The 18,733-nt window shown below is 40.1% G+C and overlaps 1 protein-coding gene across 1 annotated transcript; it reads right to left on the bottom strand.

Annotated features, from left to right (window-relative positions):
• Positions 1-671: 671 nt before the first annotated feature.
• On the bottom strand, positions 672-18,482 carry LOC140335995 (phospholipase A2-like). Its single transcript, XM_072419032.1, has 4 exons — positions 18,324-18,482; positions 15,177-15,342; positions 10,185-10,294; positions 672-1,399 (listed from the first exon to the last, which is right to left on the bottom strand). Exons 1-4 carry the CDS (start codon positions 18,361-18,363, stop codon positions 1,209-1,211), a joined length of 507 nt encoding a protein of 168 aa, XP_072275133.1. The 5' UTR covers positions 18,364-18,482; the 3' UTR covers positions 672-1,208.
• Positions 18,483-18,733: the final 251 nt, after the last annotated feature.

Here is an 18,733-nt window from a genome sequence, read left to right on the forward strand (position 1 = left end):
TTTTGTGAATAAGTACAATGTAACCTAAAAAAGTATCACTTACCCAAAAGAAGATGAAGCATTAAAGATTCTAATTGACCTGTAATGGACTGTAGATATGCACAGAACAGAGAGCAGGTGTGCGCTAATTAATTGCTATGACCTTACCACTATGACCTTAAGCTATGACAGCTTAACAGATCCTCCTTAATTGCGCAGCTGCAAACTAATCACAATAATTGGCGGATTTGAGACCGTTATTGCTCATTTATTAAAGCAGGAATCCAGCGGGCAAGTGAAGGCGAGTGTACTAGCACTCGGCTCCAGCCCACGGAAAAATGCCATGTATATCGGCGTGTAAATACGCGTGTTTAGCTTCCATGTATTTGCTTGGTAAATCAGGGCCAAAGAACTTTATAATGACAGATGAATGAATGAGCACCCTACACACAGTGCCATTGGACAGAGGGGGCGAGCAGGTGGCACCCCGCTGCACCCTCCTCCATAGGAGTGCAAAAAAGTTGTTCCTGATCAGGTAATTATCAGCTATTTTCATGTAGCAGATAATAATTCCTGCAATAGTTGGACATTATATAAATTATATTAAAGTCTATATGAGCAATGTGCAATAGTACAATGTAGCAGAATTTGTGAACAAAACTTATTTAAACAGAGTAAACAAACCCTTTAAATGCTTAAACAGATAATATTTTATTCATAGATCATCAAAATATATAGTTCAATAAGAATCAAAAGCCAGCAATTTTTTTACGCTAAAAATTCATTTTACACAGTACATGAGGATGATTGGCCTAATCATAAAATCCAAGGAAAGATGTCCCGGGCTAAGCATAAAGAGCCTCTGTGAGTCCTTTAAGGGGGCAAATAAAATTGGCGACAATTAATTGTATTTTATGAATACATACAACAGGAAGGGTCACATTATTATTTCTTCTGCTGGTTTGAGCGGTGAGAATTGGTGCAATAATGATGGTCTTCAAAACTTGCTCATTTCACGGATCCGTGGCCTGATTATTGGCAAGGAATAGGCTGCTGGTAGGAGTGCCAACCACATTATAGAACTGGAGAGAGGAGTATCATTGAGTGTTACTCACTTACTTAGTTTGTAAGTAATTGTGATACTTTTTAATGTTGCTAGAGTTGAACTCCTAGTCTAAATGGGTATACTGACCCAAACAGATAATAGAATTTTTCAATAAAACTGCTGCTTAATAAGTACGAGCATTCTTTCTGCGAAATGCATTCCATTCTTTATAATACCTGCAGGACAAAGTCCGACTCCCGCATAAAAAGTTAGGATATAGCATATACTTGTTATTGTAAGGTGCTTTCCCCAAACACTCAGCTAATTGTTTGTCACAGTAACATAAAATTCTTTGGCAGTAGTCATTTGTAGAACCTGAAAAAAAAACAGAATTTCTTATGAATTAATATCCAGCTAGTTCTTCAATAACTTTTTAAAGAAGACAGATTTATTACAGACAGTTAGTGCAAGCCTTTATACATGCCTTTTATATATTTACATAAAATCCTTAAGCTATTTCAAACTTTTCTCTGGAAGGCGAAACATCTTCACATAGCATTCCATACTCGAGCCAAATCAAAAAGTAAGGGAGGAGCATGGGTGCCTGACGCAGTCTCCTAGTATCGTGCATCAGTGATAGTGCAGCTAGTAGACTGGTCTATCCCCAATAGACTTTAGATCTCTACCGTTGGTGGATCACACCCTTCTACAGCCATTTCACCCTATCCCCGGTCTAACCACTGATCTTTTATGGCTATGGGACAATCTCACTGGAGTGGGTAAACTATCTGCTAAACCTACTGTTCGATAACCTGGCCTTTCCACCAGCAATAAGAGTGGAGCATTTCTTTGTCATGGATGGCCTCCGAAAACCGCCGCATCCAAGGTATACAATGGCGGATATTCCCCCCTACCATCCCTCGATATCCTGGTTTGAGGTAGGATGTCCTCCTGGTTCTTATACAAACAGCTTCTGTCTTTTGTATTCTCCTATCCCAAATTCATGCTTAATAGAAGCCTTGTGGCCTTTGAAGGCATCCTTTCACTAGAGCCCCCACTACACGATCTTTGTTCTACAATATATTCATTCAGGACATTAATTCTTGTAATCCCATTTACATTTCCTCTATCAGCATCGGATTGGGAAAAAGCTTTTATACTGACGCATAAAATTAATTTTTCATGTAATGTGCAGGAAAATAACTACAAGATTTTGTCCAGATTGTATCTTTGCCCTACACCATATTCTGATAAATGCTGGTATTGCCTATCTCAAAGGGGTTCCACAATACATCTGTGGTGGGAATTCCCGGTCACCCTCAGGTTTTGGGAGATTATCATCAAGATATATAATACCTGTACATTCTCCCCTGAATCCGTCTACCTCTGTTTTGTTCAGTTACCTGTCTGTTCTTTCCCTAACCCTGACCTTACATGCCAATGGCCATTCATTGTGGTCCAAGGCAACATTGGTTTAAGGCCAATGCTACAAAGTGAGGGATCTACTGGTATAATTCACAGGCTCCCTATAACACAGGTCAACATGTCATTTTCATCAGACACATTTTATGTATGCTTTGTAGTATTTTTGATGCGGATTTTAAATTTGTGTTCAATTTCCCTCTAGCACGTTGTCACAATACTGCGGGGCAGGACGGTGGACCCTCTGTGTCACCAGCTCAGTTGGCAGAGACGTGCACAGGGCGCAGAGTCTAAGCAGCTGCCCGGTCTTCACCAGAGCCTCTAGAGGTAAGGATGTTGCGATGCGGGCAACTGGCAGGTTGTGGCCCCTGTGCACACTGAGGCAGGTGACTGCAAACAGACAGAAACAAGATGTGGTGCCAAAGGGAAATCCAAGAGAGTAGTTAGATAAACCAAAAGGTCAGGGCAAGCAGCGAACAAGAGTAGTCAGAAACAAGCCGGGGTCAGTTATACAAACTCATCATCATCCCCCCTAAAATTCCAAACCCCCCCTGACATATATCTAAGTGTCAACAACACTGTTATTCGGCCTTCCCCTCACGTTGTTGTGGTGTCACCTTTGACTCGGCCCTCTCATTTCCCCCCCATATTCAGAACATTTCCAGGTCCGGTCACTTTCACCTACGCAACATCTCCAAAATCCGCCCCTACCTGTCCCCCGAGACCCCCAAACTCCTTGTACATGCTCTTATCATCTCTCGTCTGGACTACTGTAACATCCTTCTCGCTGGTATTCCACTAACACGACTCTCTCCTCTTCAATCTATCATGAATGCTGCAGCCAGACTCATCCATCCTTCCCTCCGCTCCTCCTCCGCTGCATCTCCTTGTAGTTCTGTCCATTGGCTTCCATTTCACCTTAGAATCAAATTTAAGCTCCTGTGCTTTGCCTTCAAATCCCTACACAGTTATTGCCCCACTTACATTTCTGACATGGTAAAAAAATACTCCCCCTGCCGCTCTCTCCGCTCCTCCAATGACCTACTAATGACTTCCTCACTCATAACCTCATCACACGCACGGATACAAGACTTCTCTAGTGCTGCTCCAACTCTCTGGAATGGTCATCCTCGTCCTATTCGGCTTGCTCCTACTTTCTGCTCATTTAAAAGAGCACTCAAAACCCATTTATTCAAACTTGCCTACCCGTCTTCTTCTGTCATTTGAAACCATCACTACTTCCCACCACTACATATCCCCCTCCTATTGTGTGTAAATTCCCCCACCTACTAGATTGTAAGCTCTTCGGGGCAGGGTCCTCTCCTCCTGTATCACTGTCTGTATTAGTCTGTCATTTGCAATCTGCCTTTTTAATGTACAGCGCTGCGTAATATGTTGGCTCTATATAAATCCTGTTTAATAATAATATTAATACACAAAGAATCTGGAACAGGAGAAACAAACAGGAACCTGAAAGCAGAGCCAAAGGAACTCCTTGTTTAGGAAACTGTTGCCAGGTCACTTCCTTAAGAAGGGAATGTCAGGTGATGGTCGTGGATCAAGTGAGCCGTAGACATCAAACCCACCAGCAGAGGGAGTGCTGTTTTTTGAGATAATCTCAAGTGTTATTCAGATGTTTGCCAGCAGAGGGAGTGCATGAGGCAAAGGAGCAGCTGACAGAGAATCACCTGACTTGGAACAGGAAGTATGCAGAGTGTTGGATCCAGAGGCAGAGATGGTGCTGGCAGCAGAGGACTGCAAGGAGGGTGAGCAAGAAGAAGGCACATATCCCCTGGACCTGCAGGAATCTGTGACACACATCTAGTTTTTGTGATGCAGCTAATTATATATTGTGTGAAATTCGTTATAAATAGCCTTAACATATTACAACATTTAACAACAGTTTTCTTTTTTTAAGGTTAGAGTCCACACTAACTGCGATTGATTTCATTTGCCATCATGCCTCAAAAATTGCCTTAATGATCCAGATATGTGTGGTTCATTCACGACGAAAGCACAACATCACCAAATTACCACAAAATATACAAATTGTATTTCGGTTGTCCACTTGGTGAACAGGATAAATCTTGGGCTCTACATGTCATCTGTACCAGTTATTCCAACGGACTGCGTGACCGGCTACATCGGCGTAAAGCAGCAATGTCATTTGCAATCCCGATGGTGTGACAGAACAGCGAGACCATCTAATCAATTGATATTTTTGCTGCGTCAACAAAAGTTGATACAAAACTAAGCACAAAATTGTATATCCCAGCCTGGATTCTGCAGTTAGGCCTGTTCCCCATGATGAGTCATTGCCAGTTCCGGTACGGCCACATGATGGACTTTCTTCTGTAGAAGGTGATGGGGAATGCGCTGGAGTTGCAGCCATTTACAACCCCCGAATCATCTGATCCTGACTACTTGGCCGATGAAGATTCAGAACCAGAGACCTTTACACAAGCAGAGCTGAATGATCTCATTCATGATCTATATGTCTCCAAAGACAAAGCAGAACTTCTTGCTTCAAGGCTTAAACAGAAGAACTTGCTGCAAAGGGTGTAACTGTAACTCACTACAGAAAAGGAAATCATAACTTGACAACGTTCTTCAGTAGTGATGGCTCACTGTGCTACTGTCATGATATAAATGCACTCTCTAACAGTTTGTCACAAAAGCATGTTCCTTCTGAATGTTGTATCTTCATTGATTCCTCTAAAAGAAGCTTGAAAGCAGTCTTACTGCATAATGGTAATTCCAAACCAAGTTTACTGATTGCCCATTCCATTAACCTAAAGGAGTTCTATGACAACATGAAGCAATCCAGTATATAAAACACACCAGTGGAACATCTGGCTTGCTGATGGCAAAGCAAGGAGGAGTCACAAAATATTGCTGTTTCCTATGCCTGTGGGACAGCCGATCTACGGGAGACCATTATGGGAAGCATGATTGGCTACCAAGAGATACCTATAAGCCCAGAACAAGCAGTGTCAAGTTTCTGCCTCTGGTTGATCCGCATAAAATATTTCTACCACCTCTCCATATCAAGTTAGGCTTGATGAAGAACCTTGTAAAGGCCAGGGGTAAATTTTCAGTACCTTGTTTAGAAGTTTTCAAACATAAGCACTGCAAACATTAAGAAAGGGATATTTATAGGGCCACAGTTCAAGTCTGTTTTGCAGGATGATGTTTTCAAACAATCTTTCTCAGCAGCTGAGCTAGAAGTTTGGGATGCATTCAAGTGGCTGTGTGAAAATTTCCTGGGCACAATAAGTCTCCTGCACACAAGGAAGGAGTTCAGAATTTGCTTGATTCATACCAGAAACTGGGTTGTCGATTGTCATTAAAAAATACATATCTTGCACTCACATGTAGAATTCTTCCCAGAAAATCTTGGTATGGTGGGTGACCAACGAGCAGAACGTTTTCACCAGGACATTCAGTTGATGGAGCACCGCTACCAAGGTTTCTGGAATGAAAGTATGATGGCTGACTACTGCTGGATTGTACCGCAAAGTTCCAGACAAGGAGTACACAAGAAAATCAAACTCTATTTCTGAAGAAACAATGGTACCTGACTGACACTGTTCAGTAGATCTTTACCACAGTGTGTCTTATTTTACTTCACACTGAAGATGTATTAACATTCACTACAATGGTGCTGACGTTTTAGTACAAATACATGCACGTACAATGTTAACTATATTAGTACTCATAGCTCAGGAAGTGAACGTCTTTCCTGTGCAGCCTCCAGTTGCTTACTCCATACAAGGCTCCCTGAACACTACATAAATAATAACAGAACAGTAATTTGTGCAGCTGGACATGAACCAGGCGGTCAGGGACCTCTCCCATCTTTTCCCTGACCGGCACTATGGACATTGCAGCACACTGGTTAGAGTACTAACCATTTCTCTAACTTTTGCTTTTTGTTGCAATCAGTATTTTATATTTATACAGCTAGATTAAATCAAGAGCCAACCAATCATTGTGGGTCACAGGAGGCACTTGGAATGAAAGAAAGCCCCCGAAGCAAGCAACTGAGAAGAAGATCAATCCATTATTGGTATGTGTAGTTCAAGCAAGGGGAGGCCGGGGATGAGCATGAATGTATCCTTGTGTAAAACAAGGAGAAGGTGCACACTAATAATTGTATGTAATAATCATAACACATTTTAATGAGTGTTTTGAGAACAGAAAGTGATGGGTCCATAACAAAGGATAGTGACATTCACAATTGAAATACAAAGCCGCTCAAGAGACGAGTCTTTTTGAGACTTTTTGACAAAAATGACAAAAATGAACTTGCCTGCTGCTTCAGAATATAGGGGAGGACCTTGGTATTTGAGAATGCTCCAGCATACCCCCATCTATGAGTACAAGGCATTCAGGTTTTAGTTATATTGTATTTTATATAAGCGTCCTTAAGTCAGCACTAAAACCAAAGGCTCTGGGACTGACAATTGCAACTTTTCCTTAAAGGACGGAAATTAACAGTCAAATGTATTAGTCTGCTCAGGAGAAGATGAGTCTGCCAGCTGCAAAGAATTCTAATTTTGGCAAGTCTTCTGAAAGAGAAAAAAACTGAATCGTAGACTGTCCTTCAGTAAGGTAACCATTGTGTAGGCTCATGGGATCCCTAGGGAAGTATGGAGGAGGCAGTATATAAAATGTATGCTGGCATGATGAAAGGCATCACTGGTGGTGGTCTGGGACTGGGCCAAACATTTGGCAGCTAAGAGTTGAGAAACCGTCTAGGATCAATAGGTGACTAAGACGCGGCAGACAGATTTATGGCTGAGCCATCTGTCAATAAACAAAGGCCAGACCAGGCCTAAATATCATCCTTGGTACGAGGATTGGAGGAAAGTGTGTAAGCACACCATGAAATTATTAATAAGCACCCTGTCAATAATAAAGGACCTTAGTCTTGGGTGTATCATGTTGTAGCCCACAAACCCATAGTGCAGGTAGCAGCTAACCCAGGTAACGTAACACTCAGTATTAGAATCAGAAACAGACTAAATGTTAGGGGGAGAATGGAGAAAGTGTAGTGAACAATAGAGTAAACGTTGGCAACTGGAGACACAGGAATGCCATTATAAAGGAAGACGGGTGCAGGCTCACGGGATTACAGGTCACAGGGTTAATGCAGCACAAACTCACAGGAGAACTAGGCCCTTGCCACACATGACAGCAAGGAAAACAACACTAGCATAACAATAATCAATAAGATTTCACATTGCTTCATCTTAAAAGATTCAATCGATCTGGAGAGCTATCTCCTTATATTTTTTCATGCTGGTGGCTGGCCAATGGAGATGTCCGGGACAGTGCTGGTTCTTATAAAATATTTGTTGCTATTTGTGACTGCTATTTTCCCCAAGCTCAACTTACGTACAATTTTTAAATTTTCCATTGGTCATCTACAGAGTTTGGAGTACATTTTATTGACCCTCAGCTTCATCGAGTACTTGCACAAGCTTTCTTTACTTCTGGGTGTTCACGGAAGCATCCTCAATGAACAATCTCATTGTCTGTTACATAGTTACATAGTAGGTTTGGTTGAAAAAAGACATAAATCCATCAAGTTCAACCACTAGGTACATAAACATATCCCAGATATAAAACCCTATAAGACATAGTTGGTTCAGAGGAAGGCAAAGAAAAACCCCGGGTACAACTTGCTTCAACAGGGGAAAAAATTCCTTCCTGATTCCATGTGGCAGTCGGATGTTCCCTGGATCAGCAGTCACTGTTATTTTTACTTTAAATCCTTAATCCCCAGTTATATTCTGTGCTTCTGGAAAAAAAACAGCTTTTTCTTAAAGCAATCTATAGTAGTTACTGAAACTCCTTCCTGAGGGAGCCGATTCCACATTTTCACACCTTACAGTGAAGAATCCCTTCCTTATCCGGAGCTTAAACTTCTTTTCCTCCAGACACAAAGAGCGCCCCCTTGTGCTTTGTAATGATCTCAAAGTGAGTAATAGGGAAGAGAGTTCTCTATATGGATCATTTATATATTAACACAGGGTGATCATATCCCCCTTATACGTCTCTTCTCAAGGGAGAATAGATTCCGTTCAGCTAATCTCTCCTCATAGCGGAGCTCCTCCATTCCTTTTATTAGTTTAGTTGCCCTTCTCCGCCCTCTTCCAATCCCACAATGTCCTTTTTATGAACTGGTGTCCAAACTTGGACTGCATATTCCAGATGTGGTCTGACCAATGCTTTGTACAGGATTATGTCTCCATCTCTGCAGTCTATTCCTCTTTTATTACAAGAAAGTACTTTACTAGCTTTAGATATTGCAGCTTGGCATTGCATGCTGTTATTAAGTCTATGACCTACCAGAACCCCCAGATCCGTCTCCATTTCTGACTCCCCCAAATGTATTCCCCCTAGACAGTATGAAGCATGCATGTTGTTACCCCCAAGTACATAACTTTACATTTATCTATATTAAATGTCATTTGCCACTTGGCTGCCCAATCACACAGTACATCCAGGTCTGCTTGTAGATTATAGACATCCTGTATGGACTTAATTCCATGACATAGTTTGGTGTCATCTGCAAACACAGAAATCCCAAACTCCATATCATTTATAAAGATGTTACACAGTAAAGGTCCCGACACTGAACCCTGGGGTACACCACTAATACCCTTACACCATTCAGAGTATGAATCATTAATTACAACTCTCTGGATGATTTTTAAGCCAGTTCTCTATCCATTTACAGATTGACATTTCTAAACCTATTGACCCTAACTTGCATATTACCCGTCTGTGGGTTACAGTGTCACATGCTTTAGCAAAATCCAAGTACACTATATCAGTAAATTTGTTTGAAAACTTCTGTCTTTCTTGAAGCCATGCTGACTATCACTTATAATATGTCTGTCCAAGTAGTAAAGTGGAATTAGTTTTTCAAGGAAGCATTTTTTTAAAGACATTTCGTGTTGTATTCACTATAAATTTCAAAACTTATAAAAAGCCTTACAGGCTTACTATACTAAAACCTGCTGTCCAGTGCCAAACCACTTCTACTTTCCCCCTATACATAATTTAGTCTATTTAGAGATTTCTAATGTTTAGGTGATAAAAATACAACATTGGGATGTCTGGATAAAGCCACATAATGCAGGAAAGGACTTGTTTTGCAGAAAAATTGACTGTAATTACTGCACATTTTCTTGTGGTCGGAAAATAACATTTTTCAATTTACCGTACAGAAGCATTTTCCATAAACAGCACACATCATTTTTTTTTTTTTAGTTTCCGCTTTAACCAAAATTACCAAGAATAAATTTGCCACTGTATTTTGAAGTGTAAAATGTAATGGTTCTTCTGTAAGGTTAAAAAGAAAGCTCTGAACCCAGGGACCTTGTAAATTCCTTGCTTCTTACAATTCCATTTAGGTTTACGACATCCATTTCTTCCATATACGTAGAGAACCAATATGGGGTGAGTTGTTTTACCTCTGTTGTTTTATCTCAAGTGAAATATCTCCCAAAATATATTTTTTGACTATATTAGGGCTAGAGAGATATTGTACAAACTTTTAAAGTCTTACCCTATTTTTCTGATCATTTATATAAGATGTCCAGTTATCACTGTGCAGACACAAGTGTTAAACCCATAGTAAATCCAAAGTATAAAAAGTCAGAAAATACGCACAACACATTGATAACACATTCATTTTTCTATAAAGTATCTAATTCTGAGTTACCGCATTTGATAAACATGTCACCAATACAGCTCCAGTCATAAGAATGCGACTTGGGCAAACATCCAGCTTGCTCTGCAATTCCATAACAGCAGTCATGTCTATGGCAGCACCTGGTACACAGAATGAACATCGAGAAATGAGTGCTGGCATTTTCCCAAATGTAAAATCAACAAATGAGTGGGAGAAAACACAGAAAGAAATGGAGCAGGAGAGACATGAAATAGTTTACATGATACATGATAAAACTTTCATTTACAGATATTTGCCAAGCATATAATTACTTATTTTGTACCTATGTAAAAGCGTTTCATTTTAAGGAGCCTTGATAAGAATACTATGTAGCTACCATGTGTAAAATGAAAGATTTAGGATGCCACGTGTATGTGCTTACTATATTTTTATACTACTTAGGCTGGGTCTACACAGACATTAATAAAAACACATGTAAACGTTCCTGCTGCGTTATTTATGAACTTTTATAGCGTTTTTAAGCTTGCCTTTGCCACATTTTCCCGTGTTTTTAACGCATTTACAATTAAAGAGCGTTAACGGTATAGATAACGCTCATAAACTTGCCACAAGGAAACGTCCCGGTGTAGATTAGCCTATTGGAAAGCATGAGAACTTTTAAAGCCTCAGGTTAGTTTGCTGGGGAAAACGTCCGTGTAGACTAAGCCTTACTTAAAGTAAATAAACAGATTGACTTCACTGGCTACATATTTGTTTAAGGTCTGTGATGTAAAAATATTGAATTTAGGAGACAAACAGGCAATTAGCATTTGTCAGTATGACAGCTGAGCTAAGCTGTCAGTTTAAAGACAGAATAGGCCTGATTTAATAAAGCTCTCCAGGGCTAGAGAAGATACACTTTCATTGGTGAATCAGGGTGATCCAGCAAACCTGGAATGAATTTCTTAAAAGTAATTTGCTATCTGTCAGCAAATGTTTTCAACCTGGTGCAGATCCATTCTGGGTTTGCTGGATCACCCAGGTTCACTGATGAAAGTGTATCCTCTCCAGTCTTGGACAGCTTTAATAAATCAGGGCCAATGTAGGGGGAAATGGAGCTTTAAAGAGAAAGAGATTATGTGTAAATGAATGTGTTTTCATTTCAAATTAGTAACCAACTACCCAAGTTCTTTAGGGCACAGCTTCCTCAGGTGTACAGCACAGCTTCGAACTTCTATAGGGGTGATGTCCAAATTGCAGCAAATACAGCAGTGTGAATCAGCTGTGATGTATCTTTTGGTTGGTGCCGTAAAACTAGAATGGAACTGGATCCAAGGGTTCTATGGAATCCTGATGATATGGATGATTGAAGCCTTTCAAGTATTGGTAAAGCAATAAGGCTGACCTAAACATATTGTCGCTCTACTCCTTCAGGGATCATGGGAGAAAATTTAGAATACCAGGGGGTGCGGAGAAGTTCCTGGCTGTACCCCCTTCCAGATCAAATAGAATAATGAATGTGGGGGCATATGACAGCCTAATATCTTAGTATGTAACTGTACAAATATCAGGTCTTTGCAATTCTTTAAACTGTTTTTTCTTTTAATGAGAAGCTGTGATGGCAGAGGCACAAGCAAGTTTCACGTTGTTGGAGTTACGGGCCGTCATGAAGTTTTTGTTTCTCCGGGGAAAGTCAGCAAAGGACATTCACACTGAGATGTCACAAACACTGGGGGAGAAGTGTCTTTCCTACAGCACTGTCATAACCTGGATATGTCGTTTCAAGACCGGGCATTTCACCATTGAAGATGAGCCCCGCAGTGCGCGCCCCCCAACCTCAACTGACCCGGCAACCTGCGATGTCCATGAGCTGATTATTGAGGACCGGGGAATATCCACAAAAAAGATCGCCCAGATACTTGACATCTCACGGGAGTGTGTTGGGTTTCTTATCACCACTAACCTAGACATGGCAAGCTTTCAGAGAAGTGGGGGCCGAAATGTTTGAACAGTGATCAGAAGAAGGAACGAGTTGAAGCATCCAAAGCTGTTTTTGTCCCATTTTGAAGCTGCAGAGGACTTTTTGGCTGGGTTAGTGACAGAGGATGAAACCTTGCTCCACATCTGATCCTGAAAGAAGTAGTTCTGTAGAAGTTCCGAACCCAGAGATCGTTCAAAAAAGTCATGGCGTCCATTTTCTGGGACAAAGACGGCATTCTGTTGGTGGACTACCTACCTCAGGGCTCTAGTATCACCGCACAGTACTATGCTAACCTCCTGGACCAGCTGAAGGAGGAAATTAGGACGGAATGCCGTGGAAAGTTGACCAAAGGGATCCTTTGCTTGCAGGACAATGCACCTGCGCACACGTCCAACTTTGTGGCTGCCAAATTGAACACCCTGGATTTCCAATTGGTCCATCATCCCCCCTACTCACCTGACCTGGCCCCTTCGGACTATTATCTGTTCCTGAATTTGACGAAACGCCTGAAGGGGAAATGTTTTGAGGACATTTCTGACATCAAAGCTGAGAGCTGGTTTGTGGCCCAACCAAAGACTTTTATTTGAATGGTCTAGACTACGCTGTACCAAGTGCATCAGTCTCAGGGGAGATTATGTGGGATAAATCTGGTATTTCATAACTCTGGCTCTCTTCTTTCTGGGCAAAGCCAGGAACTTCTCAGCACCCCCTCGTATATTACAAAATAGAGTGCCAAAGGAGGATTTTTAATGAAGCTGCGCAAATAATTGGTAGCTAACACGTAATACATCACTGATGCAATGCACTTGTTTGCTGACTCATCACATTCTTTATTTAAACCCGCCGCAGTCTTCACTGTGACATGAGGGATCCGTGTCCTCTCTACTGTCATTTCTTTCAGCCAGGTCAAGTAAAGCGGCTTGTGTTATTGGCTGAATGAAATGACGGGGGAGAAGCTGGTTATGTGATTTGTGAATCTGCAAAATGAGTAAAAAGAGTCATCTAGCAGGACACATAAAGCAGAGTATGTGAGAAGGCATATGGCCATGTGTATATGGAAGGGAATCAATACTCACATAATATAAAAAGCGTGTTTCAAGTCTACTCATTTAGTATTATCAGCAGATCATGTTTTAGTGATTTGAATTTAGGATTTGCTGTAGCTAATTTTAGTAAGAAAATGCTGATGCTGGTGGTAAGGGCTGGATCTGAGAAGCGTATATTACATTTTCATGCAATGTTGTGACTGAAGAAAACATTCTTTTTAGGACAGACAGTAGTTATTAAATGGTGTTTAATTTAAAGACCAGGTGGGAATTGAAGACTTTTATTTAGATTTGTCTCAGCAAGTATCTGGTTCATCCAACTGTATACCAGTAACCCGGTATCACAGACAGTCCTTAAAGCCAACTTTCACCTATTGTAAAACTTTAAATGATCCTAACCTTTACCCTCCGCACAAAATGAAATAGTTTTTATTGATTTATTCTGTACAGTCTTTTAACTTTAATTCGTTTTACTCAACCATTTCTTGTGTATATGTGAATATTATATGATAAAGTCCACAGACTTGGTATGTTTCTTGGCTGTGCAAACTTGTGCTAGATGGTGCTGCAATCTAAAACTTAGCACCAGGTGCTCTTACTTATTAGTAACTTCATAATACCAACAACGTGGAGGCTGCTGCAATACTTTCACATGGTTAATAGACAATCTACAATGCTAGTAAAATGTAATAATATATATATGTATAGTAAAAATATAAGTTTTGTATTTTCATCTGTTGATTGTTAAAAGTGTTGCACTGGCTTTGATAATTGTTTGGGAGCCCCGGGGCCCCCCTTGTTTCTGCGTGGGAGCCATTGCTTGGGGAAACAACGTTAGCCTGTCTTGGCATGCAGGAGATAGTGAAGTAAAAAGGCAAATGTAAATGAAGATGTTTTTCTAACAATAGGAACAGGGCGGATCTCTAGACCTCCGGATAAAGCGGATTGTATGGCCACAGAACTCGTAGAGTTCTATATGATCCATAGATTCGATCCAATAATTTGTAACTAACTAGTACATACAATAAGCAGTGATTTAATTCCTGTGATTTTAATTTTACTGATTTACACTTTTACTATACATCTTAATGTAGCGTTGTAGATTGTTGCTACTGCCTCAGGCGTCCCCATAGGTTTTGATGGTCTTTGTTGTGATTTTTGGGATGTGCCCAAAAATCACAATTTACTTTTAAATTAATTTTAGGTATATTTAATTGAAGCATCAATTGAGAAGAATGTTGTTGGATGCTTTTTATTAAAACCAATGTGCTATGATATTCTTTGCGATATCAGCAGTTCCGGTAATCTCATTGCAGTAGTGATCTTATGTGCTGACAATAGCAAGCAGTAGGTCTTTTTTCTTATTGATCTGTTACTTGCAGTGGTAAATCTCTGCGATCCCGCATAAGGATTCAGGATTCCAGATTGGCTCAGCACTTGTACTCAAAAGGCTGCAATCTTCGCTGTGATAAGATGGATTTATGTCTTCTGTCATTTGGTTCAGCCAATTACATAAACCAGCCAATTATAAAAGCCAGCTCCTCTTTCTTATCATTTTATTCAGCCAATCACACAAGATAACTTGCGTTAGCACAAGAGAGAGGACACAGATTCTTCCCGTCACGATTAGGACGCTCTTTATATATTGCGCACCTTATTGTGTTTGTTTGAAATGGTCCGTAGAAAAAATGTCTGGCATTAAACTGGTGACCTGGTAAAAAAAAGCTAGAACTACTGGTTTATGCCATTTTTAAAGATCAGTACAACCAAATCAATCCTGGTAAGAAGCACAGATAGATTTTGCAGTGCCAGTTATTATCCACTAAAAACATAATTGCATGCCCTAAATCAGATCCAAGACATACATATACTGCTAATATGCTGTGCTGTGTATACTATAAAGGCACAATATATAAAAATGCATTTTTTATACATAACACAATTGATAAATAAGGTTTAAATAAGAATCTTCAATCATTGTCCAGCAATAGCACTGTCATGTGTAAATGGACATACCAGTCTGCTTTGTCCTTTGGTGATCCTTTTCCCCCTATTCCACAGTAACATCCATAACCAAGATATGCCAGAGACGAGTGCCTACTACTACATTCAATCATTCCAGCGAGGTCCAGTATTGCCCTTTTGTTACGTATATGAGATTTATCCAATTCTTGGCTCATACCTGGTAAAAACAAAAACTTTAGTGTAATCAAAGCTATGATATGTTACAAAATTACAAAAAACACACAATTTAATTTGTTTACTCTCATATCAAATTCAACACAAAACTGAATATAGTGTATTGAAATTGAGAAATCTAATAATGGAGAATCGGGGAGATCCTTAGACTGCGGGTTCTTGGATAAAGCTGACGGAAAGGAGAAGAGTGAGCAATGTTACAATACAATACTGAATACAATAATGATCACCAAGTCGTACTTTCATAGCCATGGTGCTTCCAGGCATGAGCTGTAGTGTATTAGATGATCTTCCACTCACAGCTATGGAATTCCCAGTGACAGCTAGATGTAAGGAACTGCTAATTTTGGAGATATTCAGGACACAAGGTGAAATTTCCAGGGAACTATAAGGCCCGCTATAAGAAGTATATTTAGCACTGATGGTGAAGGGGGTCTCTAAATGTAACTATACTAGTTTTTTTCAGGTTTAAAAAATGTGGTTTACTTCTGTTCTGTTAGAGGGAGTTCCCCTCCAATTTCTGTTATGGGGGATTATTTTACAAGACAGAGAACATACAATAATAAAAAGCAGTTTCTAGCATTCCTCTACTTTACAAAACAGCCTATTATTTGCTGTAAGAGACATTCCCCCTCACTTTCTGTCCTGATGAAAACTTTATTTTACCTGACAAAAAGTGAAGGAACCTCTCCAATGAAGCCCTCAATTTCAGTAAAACCTAACAGGAGTTCTAATTATTCAACACTCAAAAAAAATCTCTGCTATAGATTCACTATAATGCTGAACTCTATCCTAACCTTCACCCTTGTACAATTGTACAACCCTTTCTTCCGTACTAAAATTTCTTTCTTCTTCATTTCACAGAGCTTCTCTCAACGTGCATTTGAAGTTGCAATATTGTAGATCAGAGGTCGGCAAACTCCGGCCGGATACGGCCTAGCCAGTATTCAAGTCAGGTCCAACCTCCCCCTAGTTATTTATTGTTGGATCTGGCCTAATTGAATTGTCACGTTATCATGAGTTCCTGTGATATCATCGAGTTCCTGGACAGTAACCCCAATTACTATGCCTAAAGAGCAGAAGCAACGTGCAGCTACTAGTCTCCAGAAGGTTGACCTGGAACGTCGTGTCTTCAACCCCAAATGGACTGACGAAGTATTCTTCGCCCAATGCGGCAACAAAGCCCTGTGTTTAGTGTGAAAAGACACCAACAGCACTTTCAAGTGATCGAATCTCAAGGGGCATTTCTTTGCCAAGCATGCGCACACATACGGAGACTACATCATGGATGAGCAGAAGACTGAGGCTGCTCGCTTGCAGTCACGGTTCGAAAAAACCTTTCCTTGGACACCTTGTTTCTTTTGACCCAGTGTGCCTTCTTGACCTCCGGAAATGGCCTAGTAGTCCAAAAAGTTTGCGGACCCCTGTTGTAGATGAAAGCCTCATTCTCTGGATGGACCTCCAGCATCTTTCACCCTCTTCCTCCCCACCTAGGCTGTCCTTGGCCTGCTCTTTTAATAGTTGGAGACTCAGCATCACACACGGGTGTAAGAACAGCTTCCTGTGTTAAGGAAGCCCCAAACATTCATTGGAAATAATTCCTTGTGATCATTTCCACTGAAAGGTGAACGATAGAGGGAGGACGACAAGGAAGAGACACCCCATTCTCCTCCACAGTAATACACAACGGTCAGGTTTCCGACTGAGGCGAGCACTACTATTCCTCCCAGGGGACAATCATCTGATGTGTGTATGAAGATTCAGTTTAGCTTTCATTTGAAAAGAGCAGAGCTCTGCAGTCAATGTCACAGCCACACAGTTCTGTATTGGGGGCAACTGATAATCAGAACACAAAGCTTCTCTGATTTATCTGACATGACAAGTACATGACTAGTTATGTCAATATGAAATGTCATGAGCAGAACATGTTGGCACATCATAAGTTACAAACAACTTAAATTGCCAGAATGCAAAACAAATTAAGTTGTGATGTTAGTAAAGGAAACCAGATTCTATTTTACCATGCTTGTTTTGATGAAATCATATTAGTAGAACCACATTGCAACATCTCCCCCCAACCTGTTCTGTAGGACCTTACAATAGTAGCATTTCACCAGTGAAGATTTGTCATTTGTGTATTGTGCACCAACCCAGTCACTGTACATGTGAATGGCCAAACTCCATGTATCCGAGCTCAGTAAGGGGGGTAACACTTTCACATTTTTCGCCTTGGGTGCCAGAGGACCTTGTCCAGACACCAATTGATTGTCAGAGAGAACATTAGCAAATGAATCCACTCAAAAAGCACTGGCTGTACGTTCTATTTTTATATACTCTGTCCGGCAGCATCCTTATGTTAACCTTGGTGATTAGAAGGCTATAAAAATGAAGTTAGCAAAAACTATATAAAACTATTTTATTTTAACCATAGCATTACCCATAGCATTCTAGAGTTGGAGATAACTAAGAAAGATAATAAGTACTGTATGGTGTTTTACCACAACAAGGACCGTCATAATTTAATATCAGATGTGGTCTTCACATTTGACTGTCCACCAGCATACAATTGTATGCAAAGATTTACATAAACTTTTATTGTTGACTTTAAAATTGAGAAAAAAAATATAATTCCTTAATTATTGTACTGTGGGGTCGTAAAAAAGAGATGTTATGCATATAACATAGACAGCACAGGAATGATATTATTATTATTATTAATCCTCGTTAGGAGGTAAACACACAAAAAAAACCAAAAAGTGTCTGTTAATTAACGGTATAAACTAAATGAATAAACTAAATAAAAATAAGTTTGCTGCATCTTTAAGAAAAGTATTGTTAGCTATGAATATTCTGTGTATATCATGAACAAAAACAGATTGTAATTGCAACTTAAGTTCTCATGGAAATTCTAGCAAACCAACATAAATCCCAATGAAATACATAATATACTATAACAATACTCACAGTTATGAAAGAAGAACAAGAGCAAAACCTGAAGTTTCATTGATGAGTCTTGAGGAAGTAGCACTAGTCAGACAGATGTTCTCCTAGGACTCTTATGAAGTCAGAATGCGTTTCCTTCCCCTCTCTGCTCTGTTACATCTCACAGACAACCCCTTTCTGTGTGTGCCATGGCTGCTGCCATTCCTGGCACATGGCCTAGGAAATGCTTGAGCTTCAGTATTTGTAGAGAGTGATGAAGTTTTCTTCGTATCCCACCTATATTACCGCATATTTGTATATATATATTTATTTTTATATGCAGCATATCATATAAATCATGCTATAAAACTAATTTCAGGTTGCAGTGGACCGGAGCATTTTGCTGCAGGCTGAGCCCCACTTTCAACCATCTAGATTCCACTAAATGGGAG

The sequence above is a fragment of the Pyxicephalus adspersus genome, chromosome 7 (genome assembly GCF_032062135.1).
Source record: "Pyxicephalus adspersus chromosome 7, UCB_Pads_2.0, whole genome shotgun sequence".
NCBI classification, from domain to species: domain Eukaryota; kingdom Metazoa; phylum Chordata; class Amphibia; order Anura; family Pyxicephalidae; genus Pyxicephalus; species Pyxicephalus adspersus.